At 41.6% G+C, this 14,908-nt stretch overlaps 1 gene segment (V, D, J or C); it reads right to left on the reverse strand.

Moving 5' to 3' along the window:
* Positions 1-10,232: 10,232 nt before the first annotated feature.
* LOC114633276 lies at positions 10,233-10,763 on the reverse strand. The segment is given in 2 exon segments: positions 10,233-10,553; positions 10,677-10,763. Coding segments are annotated over 2 exon segments (369 nt in total).
* Positions 10,764-14,908: the final 4,145 nt, after the last annotated feature.

Here is a 14,908-nt window from a genome sequence, read left to right on the forward strand (position 1 = left end):
AATCATGTGCTTTATATGCTATTCCTCTTACTTTGGACAATTCTTTGACTCAAAATTAATTTCAACTAATGTCTAATAGACAATATATTCATGCAATGGCTGTGTGGTAGAACTCTATTTTCCAGCCAGTATATTCTTTGTGGTGTCTCCCATTTTATACAGCTTTGTGTCCAAAATGAGAGGCATAATATGAGTAAATGGCATGTTATTTTCAAAAACAACAGTATCTGGAATCAAGTAAAGCATGCAGAGTATTACAGTTAAAGACTGAGTTATTTTTTTGGCTCATATTTCTTTGTTTAGGTATATTTCTCTTTCACCTACTTATTATTTTGTTTACTCTAGGATTTTTATGCTTTGTGTATGTGTGTCTCTGAGTGTATATATATGTGTGTTTCTTTATACATTTTTCATTCTTTTTATTTGTATGTTTGCTACTGAAAGAGAAAGTGAGAGCAAAAAAAGGACATAGGGTTGAGTGAGTGAGGAGGTGAGAGTAACCTGGAAAGACGTTTTCAAGGAAAAATTATGATCAGAATATATTGTATGAAAATTCGTTGTTCAATTAAAACCTAAAGGAAGACATTATTAATATTTTATCGGGTAACAGTTTAATAATTTGCTTAACTACAGTGTCAATAAACACTTGCAAAGCTATTGTTCCATCTAAATAAATGACAATGGTATTTTTAGACATTTGGTCTTACTGGTCTTTCACATGTATATTATGGTTTCTATTGTTGTGGTTTGGGGCTTTTGTGTGTGTGCATGTTTGATTTCTTGTATCTTTGCTGTTGTTGTTGTTTTCTTGTTGTTCTCTTTGTTTTACAAAGAGACAGAAAAAAATATTCAGAGTTAAGCAGATGTAGAAGGAAGAAGGATTTTGAAGGAGTTAGACAAAGAGAAGCAGAATGACAATATATTTAACAACCAATTTTAAAACAGCATGACTCTTGTCAGGAATAGAAAGTCCAATCTTTAAGGCAGTCACTTGGAAACAATCAGTTTACTCAGAGACAAAAAGAATGTTTAGTCTTATTTGTATCTTACTTATCAAAAATCATAAGTAAATATATCCATCTCATCTTGGTCACTGATGAGGGGAAATTATATAGTCACTTTCATTTTACATGTAAGTTGTAACACCATGTTAGAATAATTTCCTATGTTAGGTACAGAGGAAGAAACTAGGGAATAATGGAAGTCCCTTGGAGTAAAAATAGAGTAGATGTTATTTATTTACTGAATACTGAGTCAGGGGTCAGGAATGGAATGATCAGTTGGGAAATGGGAAGAAAGGAGGAATTGAGGGAGGGAATGAAGAGAGAAACAGCTAAATTTAAAAAACATTTAAGAACCATTGAGATGGTAGATAAACCCAGTAAAGTGTAAACTTCCTATTGTATATGAAGAAAATCCTAAATGAAGTGTACGTATAACAAAGGTCCTCTCTTGGCCATCTCTTCTCACTAAAGGGTCTAGTACCTATACTAGCTTTCATCCAATTGAGTGGTTGGCCAAAGTGGTTATATGGAATTCCTAAAAACCTTATCTGTTGCCTAGAGATTAGGCTGTCTGATATCACAAACTGATATCAAGAATCAATTTCTGAAGACAACACACATAAAAAAAAATTGAACCTTCAGAGGTCAACCAGTGCCTACATAAAATGTTCACACACATGTTCTACTGTCTATGATATGTAAATGTAGCTTACAAGCTAATGAAAAAGAAAAGTAAACATTAACCTAGCCACAAAAATTTTAATTACAATCTGACCTACCTAAAAAGTATGCTAGGGAAATGGCAGTTCAAATCTTATGGTAGTAACAAACCATTTTCTGATTTGACTTAAGTCCCACTCTATGAGATGTAAGCCATACTGGAAACTGCTTGGGTGACCAAAAACCCAGAGACCTGGGTAAAACCAAATACTACTGATCTAAGAAAAAAGTGTCACAATAAAATGACTACTAGTGATATTCTTCTATATTCAGAGATTGGTGCCTTATTCAGCTATCATCAAAGAGGTTTTGTTCTGCAGCAGATGGGAACAAAATCAAAGACCTACAACAAGGTATTTTAGAGAAAGAGAGACATCAGAATACATAGTTCTTCATGAGATGTCTTCACATCTGGGACTGTGTAAGGGTATCCTGGGTCATGGTGGAGCAGGTGCCTAGAACCCGGAGACAATGCAGATTCTGGGTGGGATTCTGAGTGAGAACCAGCAGGAGTTTGGCGCCCCCCAGAACCCAGGATCCTGAAAAGCAGTCATCATCTCCATAGAATTACATATGCCAGGCTATAGGCCTCAGGCCCTAGGGATTTACATACTAATGAAGGCCAGAGGGCAGAGCAAATTAATCATGCCTCCCCCAGATCCTCCCCTAATCCTCCCCCTTTCTCCCTCCCTATATAACTCGGGACTGCCCTGAGTTCTGGGGGTACGCCTAGATCCATCTATCATCCACCATGACAATAAACCTTTTTGGACCCAAGGACTTCCTCGTGTTATTGGGGCCTGTCGCCGCCAAGGCCTCCAGGCCACTGGAACCATAAGATTCCTCCCGAATGTGGGACCCACCACAGCGGTGGAAGCCCCTCTGGGGCCCCACCGCTGAAGTGGCTTTTAAATTTTCTTCACATTCACATATCCCTCTGCTCAGCATTCAGGGAAACCCATGGAAGAAAAGGCAGAAGGAGTAGTGAAGACAGAGGAGATGAAGGATAACAGCAGAACAAGGCCCTCTAAAAAGCAAAGCAAAGTTCATAAGAATTTACAGAGAACAAAGCAGCATGCACAGGGCCTATAAAGTTCTGTATGTACTTCCTCTGCATATCTATGGCTTCCAGTTTAGTACTTTTATGGGACAAAAACTCCGCAGAGGTCTGCTGTATATGGCATTTAAAATGATTAGTAAGAAGACTCCCATGCCATTTGGGTTATACTGCCTATTCTAATCTAACTGTAACTTTATCAGTTTGGCAGCAACACTAGCAAAATACAAAATTTTATCTTGTCCTTATTACTAAAACTTCAGTTTTTTACTTGTGTATTGTACAACATAACAAAAACCTTAACAATATCAATGGAAATAGATTAGATGTGGATTTAAAAGGAAAAAAAGAGTAAATAGAAATAATTTTGTAAGTATTCACTTAACACCTTGATTACTGCCTCCCTCCCAGTCATCTCTCCCATAATGCCTCTCCCAATCCCTACTCCTTCAACTCTGAGAAGGTGGAAGCCCCACTGGGTATCCTGCCAACATAGTAAATAAAGTATCTACAGGGCTAGGCACATCCTCTCCCACTGAGGCCAGAGAAGGCAGCCCAGCTAGAAGAACATATCCCATAGACAGGTAACAGCTTTTGGGATAGGCCCCACTTCAGTCATTCTGGACCCACAGGTAGACCAAGCTGCATATCTGTTACATGTGTGTGTTTAGGGGTTCAGTCCAGCCCTTGTATGCTCTTTGGTTTGTGGTTCCGGCTCTGAGAGCCAGAAGAGTCCAGATTAGTTGACCCTGTTGGTCTTCCTGTGGAGTTCTTATCCCCTTTGGGGTTCTCAGTCATTCCCCTAACTCTTTCATCAGAGTCCCCAAGCTGAAGAATGGATAAAGAAAATGTGATATGTGTACGTAATTGTAGGTTCACTTTTGCTCTAAAGTTGGTCCCTTAGGGAGATTGAACGAAGGGAGTTTGACAGTGCTAATTCCATGCTGCTCCTTGGGTGGGTATTTGGCTGTAGGGAAGCACTGAGACACTGCTCTGGGGGTAGAAATGTGCAGTCTGAGATATGGGAAACCCAGAGCTAGTTTCAGGGTAGGTGAGCCTGGGATAAGGCCTATGCCATAGGGGTTCTCAAAGTATTGGACATTCAGGCACCAATTGAAGTCATTCTGAGCCATGGCACAGCAGACCCCTGGCCCACTGCACAAAACAAAGACAATAGATAAGATCTTGCTAAAAATTCAAATAGAAAAACACACCTAAAACCCTTAGCTCAAAAAAGTTCAGGCTTCTTTGTTTAAATGCTTGTTCTCCCTAACAGGAACACCTAAAACATTTTCATGCTTATTTATTTAAATGTTTATTTTTCTCCCTAGCATTATTTTCTTCTAACCTAAATTGTCCTAAAAATTTTCAATTTGTTTAAATTTTCTTTTTAGGTTCAAAGCCTTATTTAATCTACTCCTCCAATCAAACCAACTATGCTGATAATCATTATTTAATTCTTAACTAACAACAAATTTCCTTTTATAGACAAACTCTTACTGCTTTTCCCAGATAATTGACATGATATTTTCTTCCTTTGCCATCTAAAACAGACTTAAAGATGCCTTCCAAGATGTGCTTCCAAGCAAACTATTACAGGCTTAATACACCCTACCCACCCTAAACAAACATCCTCCTGCTAAGGTTTTACAGCTCTGTTGTGATTACCCTACTGCTTTATCTCCACAAAAGAAGAAGACAGTGCTCCTGTCACAGATCCAGATGACACTAATTGCCTATCAGACACAATGAAGCTGCCTTTGTCTAGACACCTCATCTGACTAAAGACTTCCAAGACAAACATGCTGAGATTCACAGATGACAACTAAGACCCACAGAAGACAGACTTGGGATCTTCCAGCTACAGACAAACTCTATTGCCAAAGCCAAATGGCTACCAAACTTGGAAAATTTTATATGATAATAAGAAAAACATGATGTGTATACAGATTAATCAAATGTTATTTAAAACCAATGTTAATATCCTATCAAACTATACAACGTACAAAACAATTAATTGGTTCAGTAATTCCTTGTCTTCCTAGTCCTCATTCCCTGTTGCCCCTGTAGTTTATATTGTGCTACCCCTCTGGCCCAGCAGAGGGGTATTTTAATACTTCTACCCCACACAAAATTTTCACTACAAGTGACACAGTCATTCTAGTCACATGTCTCTTTTATAAAAAGGAGGAATTGAGGGACATAAAACATGCCACAAATTTTGGTAGGGTAGAACATGTTGAGATTCAGATTCAGTGGGCACACATTTGCAGCTTAGGTGACTGCCAGCTCCCTACCAGACTTATGACTTGGAATATGTGCCCTGCTCCTCACATAATAGAAATGTGTCCTATGTTCACATAGTCCCAAAAAAGAGTTCTCCATGTTAATGAGGTACGTAGAGGCCTAGTCAATAAACTTTTCTTCACAGATATTCCTCCCTGAGAAAGGCATTTAAACTCAGGCCCACCCTGAGAAGTTAAGTATCACACGTTATGCATCCATTTTCTGCCATGAATAACCAATAAACTGTTTTGAACCAAGGACTGTCTCCTTCATCAAGACCTGCCATGATGAGCCATGGAGAAGGCACTCACCTACAGAGTCACAACTTTATTCTCCCATAGAGGCCTCTGAGCTTCTAGTTACAAAGGCCACCAAGCCTGCCTCCACCATGCTAAAGGCAACCACACCAAACAATGACACAAGCTGGAGATTCCCCTTTCCACTGGCCCCAGGCTAGATGCTGTCCCAAGCTCTCAAGCCCTCAACTCCTTCTAGATTCTTCTGTGACTCCTAGTTGTGCCTAATGTGCAAGAGTCTGAGAACCCCATAGCCCCTGCCTCTTTTCAGTCCCAGGAACCTCCCAAAACAGCTCCTCCTTTTTTACATCATAGTCTGTGCTTTCTCACACTCAGATCAGTGTCTCAGTACTTCCCTACAACCCAACACCCAACCAGGTGGTAGAGAAGGGTAAGCACAGTCAAACTCCATGCTTTCTGCCTCCCTAAAAACTGTGCCCAACAACAAAGTGGACATGGACCAACACACAATATAATACAATTTAGCTATTAAAAACAGAGACATCATGAATTTTCCAGGCAAATGGATGGAACATGAGAATATCATCCTGAGCAAGGTAATCTAGACCCAAAGGTCATGCATGGTATGTACTCATTCATAAGAGGATATTAGACATAAAATACAGGATGTCCATGCTATGCTCCACAGATGCAATGAAGCGAAATAGGAAAAAAAGTCCAAGCAAGGATGCTTGAATCTCACTTAGAAAGGGGAATAAAATAGTCATAGGAGGGAGATGGAGGGAGTGAACTGGGTTGTGAGGATGGACAGGAAGGGAATGGTGTATTCAGAATCAGGTATGAGGAGGGACAGGAGAGATGACGATGTAGAAATCTGCAACTAGCAGGGGTGGGGAGGCAGGGGTGCATTTCAAAGAAGTGCCAGGGATCTGGGATAGGGGAGGAGCCCAAGAATCAATGGAGGTGATCTTAGCTGGGACTCAGAATTGGTGATATGGAACCTGAAGAAGCCACCTACTGTAGCAAAGTAGAAATCATGGAGCGATAGGGAAACCAACCCACTCACAAATTTTTGAACTCAAAATTTACCTTGCCTAGAAGAAATGTAGAGACAGGAAATGAACTAGCTACTGCTAGTCTAGCTATAACCAGGCCTACTAAAGATCATAGGCAATCACCAATCCCTTACACTATTAAAATAATGTTTTTAAAAGAATATCTCTTCTGTACAATGTGATAGTCATAGAAAGCAAAGATGTTTGCACGTCTCTCAAAATTTTTAGAGGTTAATGTAACAAAAAAATGCAATCAATGAGAATTAAATTATTTGGAAGTTTTCAGATAATTTTATATTTGGTAAAGCCTGAAAATCTGTTCCATCAGATTGTCTTACAAATTATAGTTAAAGTATCCTTTAAAGTTGTTCACATTTTTGTTTCATTTACTGCATCAGCCTCAATATGCTTATATTTTCATGCTTATATTATATTCCATTATATTATAATATGTCACGCTTATTTTTTCATACAAAACAGTTGTTTTATGTTTCAGAATTTTCTATGATTATTTCTTATGTGCTTCTAATTATGCTGTTACCTAGTTTAAAAGGTGATTTTAAATTTATAATTAAATTCTCCTGAATTTTATAAATTCCAACTATTTACTCCTTAAAGTCATCATATCTTTAAAGAAAATCAATCCTTTAAAAATTTCAGAGATAAGCCAGCCAGTGGTGACACAACATTTTAATTCCATCACTTGTAAGCAGAAGCAGGCAAATCTCTGACTTTGAGAACAGCCTGTCATAGAGTTTGAGGACAGCTAGAATCTCATAGTACAACCTTATCTCAAAAAATGAAAAAAAAATATTTTAATAATATACCCCTCTAGATTGTTTAAATACCTGCATACATTTTGCTTATAATATATTAACATATTGCCTTGTAGTGTAATTTTCTTCACTTAATCACACTTTTGGGAGGTCAGAGGTTAGAGCCCTTATCTAACATGCATGGAGCCTTGGTGCTGCATAAAGCTAGATGTGATACTGGAATCTCAGTGCTTCGGAAGTTGAAGCAGGAGGATCAAATCACAAGGTCCTCTTTAGCTACATAGAGTTAGAGGACATCCTGAGATACCATAAGACCTTGCCTCAAAGGAAAAAAATTAAAAAGCCACCTTTCTGTTCTGTTACCACTCCTGAAAATATGGCGATGTTTCTAAGAGCTGTCAAACTTTCTGCAAGAAATGTGGTAAGCAATAGCCTCACAGTTAAATAGTACATGAATTGCAAGGACCCTCTGTCTGCCCATGGTAACTGACCTTCTGACAGGCAACAGAGAGGGTATGGTAGCAGCCTAAGACTATTTTTGTGAAGACTCAGCAATACCACACCTGGGCACATAGCCAGAAGATGTTCCAACATATAACAAGGAGATATGCTCCACTATGTTCACAGCAGCCTTATTTATAATTGCCAGAAGCTGGAAAGAACCCAGATGTCCTTCAATGGAGAAATAGAAAATATGATACATTTACACAATGGAGTACTACACAGCTGTTAAAAATAGTGAATTCATGAAATTCTTAGGCAAATGGATGGAACTAGAATATATCATCCTGTGTGAGGTAACCCAATTACAAAAGAACACTCAGGTTAAGTACTCACTGATAAATGGATACTAGCCCAAAAGCTCGCAAAACCCAAGATACAACTCACAAACCACATGAAGCTCATGAAGAAGGAAGAGCAAATTGTTGGTGCTTCATTCCTTCTTAGAAGGAGTAACAAAATACTCATGTGACAAGTGATTAGTGTGGGACAGAAACTGAAGGAGGGTTGGTCCAGAGACTGCCTCACCTGGGGATCCACCCCATGTGCAGTCACCAAAGGCAGACTCTGATGTGGATGCCAGGAAGTGATTGTTGACAGGAGCCTGATACAGCTATCTTTTTAGAGGTCTGTCAGAGCCTGATATATACAGAGGCAGATGCTCACAGCCAATGATTGAACTGATCATGGGTTCCCAATGGAGAAGTTAGAAAGAAGACAGAAGGAGCTGAAGGAGTTTTCAGACCCATGGAGAGAGCAACAGTACCAATTAAACAGAGCTCCCAGGGTCTAAACCACCAGCCTGGAAGCACATAGGGAAGAACCCATGGCTCTAGCTGTATAGGTAGGGAAGGATGGCTTTTCAAACATAGGTGGGAGAGGAGGTCCTTGGTCCCATGAAGGCTGGATGCCCCAGTGTGACAGAATTCAAGGGTGGGGAAGTGGGAGAGGGTGGGTGGGGACACACCCTCATCGAAGCAGGAGGAGGGGGGAATGGGATAGGGGGTTTCTGGGTGGAGATAACATCTGAAATGTAAAAAAAAAAATCTAATAAAAAAGAATACTTTTGCATTTTGTAAGTATAGGGAATACTGAATAAACCCTATGTGACATTAAAAAAAAGAAAAGGCTAAAGCTCCAGAGAAGAATGTGTTGAAGCATGAGTATGTCACCCACAGCAGAGCAAAGAGAATACTGGAAAGCACAATCAGAGATAGAAACAAGTGATAGTTCTAAGCTGATTGTGCTATAAAGGCAATAAAATGATGAGCACTAACTCACAAGAAGAGAAGAGAAGGAGAAACAGGAGAATGTGATAGTGAAGAAGGAAATAATAAGGAAAGAAAAAGAAAAAAACATGGTAAAAGGAAGCTGGAGGCATGGCTCAGTAGTTAATGCGCTTGTTACTCTTCTAGAAGACCCAGTTTTGGTTCCCAGTACCCACATTCTGGCTCACAACTGTTTGCAATTCCAGTTCCAGAGGAAGATCTCAAATCTTACCTTAAAAACCTTAAGCTTAGATCTTATAAAATTAAGGACAACTCTTTAATGAAGTTTTTGTTTGTTATGCTTGTCCTTGGTTTGATAAAGGACCAGAAATATCTAATAGTTTAAATGACCTTTACATTGTTTCAGTAGCCAGAGGCTCCCCCAATTTCACGACCAGGTGACTAATAGCACAAGTGACATCCATATTATTGATATGACTAAGAACATGCCAGAACCTTCCTTCATCTCATAAAATAGTACAGGTAACCCATCTCTAAAACTACAAGAAATGAATGTACCCTAGGTTGAGTGTCTATGTAATTACACTTCTTTGTGTACTAGAGATTATACTACACCAGGAAACCTTTTTTCCAAACTATGCAATGTCTAAATTGGATGGGAATACAGTACCTGACACGAGTTCAAAAGTCTGATCCAGATTAATGAATTCACTTTAAACTAGGTTTTATTTTTCACCACTTCACAGTTTGCTTAACTGCCTGTAAACTGGCAGAATTCTCCTTACTCAGAGGATAGAAGAGTGATTAAAATTCCTTGAACTGGAGTTACTAAAAGCAAGGAATGATGCAGGTGTTGGGACTAAATCCCATATCTCTGGAAGAACAACCAGTATTCTTAATCATCTCCCCAGACACCTTTCTCAGGTATAAATCCTATAAATAGACAAAAGTATTTTTGCCTAAAAATTTGCTTGGAGAGTGTTTGTGTGTGTGTGTGTGTGTGTGTGTGTGTGTGTGTGTGTGTGTCTGGGTGTGTGTTGACAATCCTGCAGAATAAATCCTAGGTGTTCCCAGAACTCTGCTACTCTGAAACAGTTTTTTCTTTGTTTGTTGTTTATTTTGTTTTGTTTTCTGAGACATGAGAAGTATTCCCTTGCTTTGAGGGGAGTAGTCCTGGGGAAAAGGACACAGATTTGGGACAGAAAAGTTTCTCTGATCCCTGTATAAGAACATGACACTGACATTTAAGGGCTGGCAAAGAGAAACACTCTCAGCAGCTGAGCATCTGGAGTCATCATAAGGAGCAATGGGGGCAGCCTGTGCTCTCACTTCTGCTTCCCTGGGTGGTTTATGTCAAGGCTTGAATCACTGTGGGAGGAGTATAACCTTGTTGACAGTAATAATCTGCGATATCTTCAGGCTGCAGGCTGTTGATCTTGAGAGAAAACTGTGTGCCAGATCCACTGCCACTGAACCTCGATGGGACACCATCATGCAAGCTGTTTGCCTTATAGATCAGGAGCTTAGGAGATTCCCCTGGTTTCTGCTGATACCATGCTAAATAACTGTTAATGTTTTGACTTGCTTGACATGTGATGGTGACACTTTCTCCCACAGATGCAGCCAGGGAGGCTGGAGACTGAGTCATCTGGATGTCACATCTGGCACCTAAGATTGAAAAATTGAAAACAAACCCCCACATGATTATTTCTGTTGCAAGAGGATTTTCACTGAGACCAAGCACCACTGACTACAGAAATCTGAATAAATTTCCAATGCTGTCTTCCTTACCTGTAAGCCACACCAGCAGGAACCCCAGGAGCTGAGTGGGCACACTCATGTCTGTGTGTGATCTGTGTGAGGCTGACTCCAGCACAGCGTGTGACCAGACTATGAAGAAGTCTTCATGTCTGTGGGCTGTGATTTGAGTACATGCAAATCAGCAAAGGGTAGACACAGTTGCAGGACTTACCAGGTCAGTAACTCATTACAGCCCTATGATTCTCTTATGTCTTCAATCAGAGACTCAGTACAGGTTTATTTGTAGGGAATGTGCTTCTCTTTGAACAATAAACAACAGCAACACTCTATGAGTTGTACATTATTTTCATATCACATTCCATGTAGAATTTACTTGTTATGTTTTCTTCCATGAAAAGTTGTTTCAGATATGGTACAATTTTACACACTACATAAAGGGTTCCATTTTCCTTTCAAAGTTAGTTGTACATGTTATTACAGTCATGGAGCTTCCGATGTTTTTTCCAATCTGTTTATGAGACTAAATTATAATTACACCATTTTCACCTTTCCTCTCCTTCCAGTTTCCTCCAAATACACATCTCTGTTCTCCTTCAAATTCACAGCTTCTTTTTCCATTAATTGTTTTTGTATGCACTTATGCATTTCTATACAGACACACACACACACACATACACACACACACACACACTCTCACAGAGAGAGAGAGTTTCCTAAATCTAAATTGTTGAGTCTATATAATATTATTGTATGTATGTTTTCATGACTGATCTTTTCATTGTGGACATTCAATTGGTGTGGTCTTCCCCAAGAAGGAATATCTCTTCTACTGCCAGCTTTACCCGGTACTTTACAGCATGTTTATAGATGTAAAGCCTCATGGGCTTTTGCCCATCCTGTTTGTCATGCTCATTGGTGTTAGTATTCGAGCGTAGTTTGGACAGACAACACCAAAGCCGATCCGGTTCCAAGGGAAGGGGTTTATTTGGGGAAGGGAGTGGGAGAGAGGAACGGGAAGATGGCGAGTGAAGAGAAGACGAAGAGAGAGAGAGGTTGGGGGTGGTCCCAACTATTTAAGTGGGTGATGACGTGTGTAATTTCCCAGGTGTAGGTGAGTCAGGTAGGTGAATTCTGGGAGTGGTTGTCCCAGCAACGTAGGAGTCGCAGGCCCCTGAATATGACGTCACCGGGTTCAGACTTATACTAACATACCCCACTTTTTCTTATTATAAAAAAGAAAAAAAGGGAGAGGGGAAGCCGATGGTGAAAGGGGGATCGGGCGTCGTGTCTCTCTTAAACTACTTCCTGCTGTGTAGGGGCGTAGTCCGTTGGGGGAGGAGCTGGTTTTTTCTACCATCGGGGCCCATTCTGTGGATGTGTGTACCAGGCTCTTCTGTGGACAGCAACTGGTGATCGTTTCCCAAAACGGTATTTCCTGGGGGTGCTGGCGAAGACCATCTTCTTTGGCTGTCAGGACACCTGGCATCTGTCGGTTCTGAAGCACCACGGCTGGAATCTCATGGGCTCCATGTGTAGAAACGGGTGTCTTGCAATGTTGGTAGAAGAAGTGGTTGGTCCGAGAACCTTAGCATATGTATCTGAAAGGACCAGTACTCTTGTATCTGGGCGAGAGGAAGCAAGTACAGAGGACATAACATTTAGATGGGATATCAGATATAGGAATGGTCCCTGGATGTAGTTTGGGTTGGTTCTTGGCATCCGGCTATGGAGCAGTTTCTTGACCCTGTTTGGAAAGACTGTTATCTGTGAGTGTCTCTCAAAACTCTTACATCCAGATGTAAGGGCTGACCTGGATAGGAATAAACAGCAGGGAGAGGACGAGAAACACATGTCTAGTCCTGTGGGGTCAAGCTCGGCTGTCGGAGTGGAGTCTCATTTTCTGGGATTAAGGACAAGGTGGGTGGTCTTGATGTCCTCTGGAGTTTAATAGAGCACGGTCCTGTTAGAGTCGATGTGTATGAAGGAGAATCGATTTTAGATGGGGGGGTGAAGGGCTTAAGGTGAGACAGGTGAACCCAATGAGGGAGTCCTTCAAGTTTAGCAGCTGTAGGGGTCACGAGGATTACCTTAAAAGGACCCTGCCATTTGGGAGAGAGAGGTGAGGGCCGATGGTCTGGAGGGGAGAGACGCACTTGGTCTCCAATGTTGACAGGCAGTGGACAGGAGACAGTGTGTGATCGAGGTAGATGGTGGTCAGCAAAGTTCCACAGGAGAGAACGAAGGTGACAAAGTAATGGGGTGAGCAGATGGTCTGGGAGGGGGGAACACTTAGGTGAAAGACCAGGAGTTAGGACTGGACGTCCATTCATGAGTTCAAAAGGTGAAATGAGGAGAGGTCGCTTGGGAAGGGCTCGTAGCCTGAAAAGAGCCAGAGGTAGGAGTTTTACCCAGTCAAGGTGAAGTTCCTGTGACAGCTTGACAAGAGTGGTCTTTAAAGAGCGGTTAGTTCTCTCTACCTTACCTGAAGATTGAGGGTGGTATGGAATATGAAAATTCCAGGGGATGTCTAGGGCCTTAGATAGAATTTGAGAAACTTGGGAAGTAAATTCAGGTCCATTGTCTGACTGGAGGGAGGTGGGGACACCAAAACGGGGGATGATCTCTCTGAGGAGGAGATCAGAGACTGTCTGAGCCCTTTTGTTAGTTGTGGGAAAAGCCTCTACCCAGCCTGAGAAGGTGTCTACCAAGACCAGGAGGTACTTGACACGTTTTACAGCAGGCATGTGGGTAAAATCAAGTTGCCAGTTGGTTCCAGGTAGGGAACCTCTGGCCTGGTGGGTAGGAAAAGGAGTGTTATGATACCTTGAGTTGGGATCTGACATCTGACAGGTTTTGCAAGAAGCAGTGATAGATTTTAGGAAACTTAAGTCCTCAGGAGTAGGCTGTAGGTGGGTCTTAACAAAATAAGACAACGCTTGGCTATTAGGATGAAAGAGTTGGTGAAGATAGGACAGGGTTTGACGAATGTCAGGAGGTGTAGGTGGGGATGTGGGTTGTAGTGTAAGAATCTCCTTGGGAGAGTGAGATGAGTCTAGGCCCCTAAGGGCTGCGGCTCTAGCTGCCTCATCAGCTCGGTTGTTTCCCTTGGAGACTATAGAGTCATCCGTGCGGTGGGATCTGCAGTGGACAATCCCAATAGCTGTGGGGAGATGGGAGGCCTTTAGCATGTCCATAATCTGGTTTGCATTAGTTACTGATCCTCCTTTTGTGGTAAGTAACCCGCGCTCCTTCCAGATAGCAGCATGGGACAGGAGGATATGGAAAGCATATTTGGAATCTGTGTAAACGCTAAGGGATTGTCCCTGTGCCAACTGGAAGGCACGGGTAAGGGCTATTAATTCAGCCTGTTGGTTGGTGGTATGAGCAGGAAGGGCCTGTGCCTCCACCACCTTGGTGTCAGACACTATGGCATAGCCAGCTTTCCTGACCCCTTCATGAAGAAAGGAGCTTCCATCTGTATACCAGGTAAAGGTGGCTTGAGGCAATGTGCCCTCCTGTATGTGTGAAGGATGAGGTAATAGTTCTTCTAAGGTTTCAGTGCAGGAGTGAGATAGAGAGTAGTCAGTGTTAGGTTGGGGAAGAAGATTGGAAATATTAAGAGGTGGGCATGATTGAAAGGTGAGGGTGGGGTCTTCTATTAGAGCTACCTGAAGAGAAAGAACCCTGCAGGGAGGTAGAGTCTGTAAGCCTTTATAAGTTAGGAGCTGTGACAGGCTGTGAGAAGAGAGGACAGTTATAGGCAATCCCAGGGTTAGTTTCTTTGATTCTCGAATAAGGAGTTCAGCAGCTGCTAAGGTACGAATGCATGGTGCCCATCCCTGGATGGTTGGATCTAGTCTTTTTGACAAGTATGCTACAGGTGCAAAAGATGGTCCCAGTTGATGACCTAAGACTCCAAGGGCAAATCCCTCTTTTTCAGTTACGTAGAGGGAGAAAGGACGAGTCAGGTCCGGGAGATGTAAGGCTGGGGCCTTAAGGAGAGCCTGTTGGAGCCTTTGGAAGGGCTTAGTGACAGGTTTGAGAAGAGGTTCGTGGGTGGGGCCTAATGCTGCTTCATATAAGGGGCGAGAAAGTAGGGAAAAGGAAGGAACCCAGGAACGCAAGAAGCTAGCCATTCCTAGGAATGATAGAATCTCTTCCTTTGTAGAAGGAACAGTTAGAGACTGAATCAGGTTCTTTCTATCTAAGGTAATAGCCTTGTGGGTTGGGGTAATTTCTAGTCCCAAGTAGGTGACTTGAGG

Source organism: Grammomys surdaster, unplaced genomic scaffold (assembly GCF_004785775.1).
Source record: "Grammomys surdaster isolate TR1022 unplaced genomic scaffold, NIH_TR_1.0 573, whole genome shotgun sequence".
NCBI classification, from domain to species: Eukaryota; Metazoa; Chordata; class Mammalia; order Rodentia; family Muridae; genus Grammomys; species Grammomys surdaster.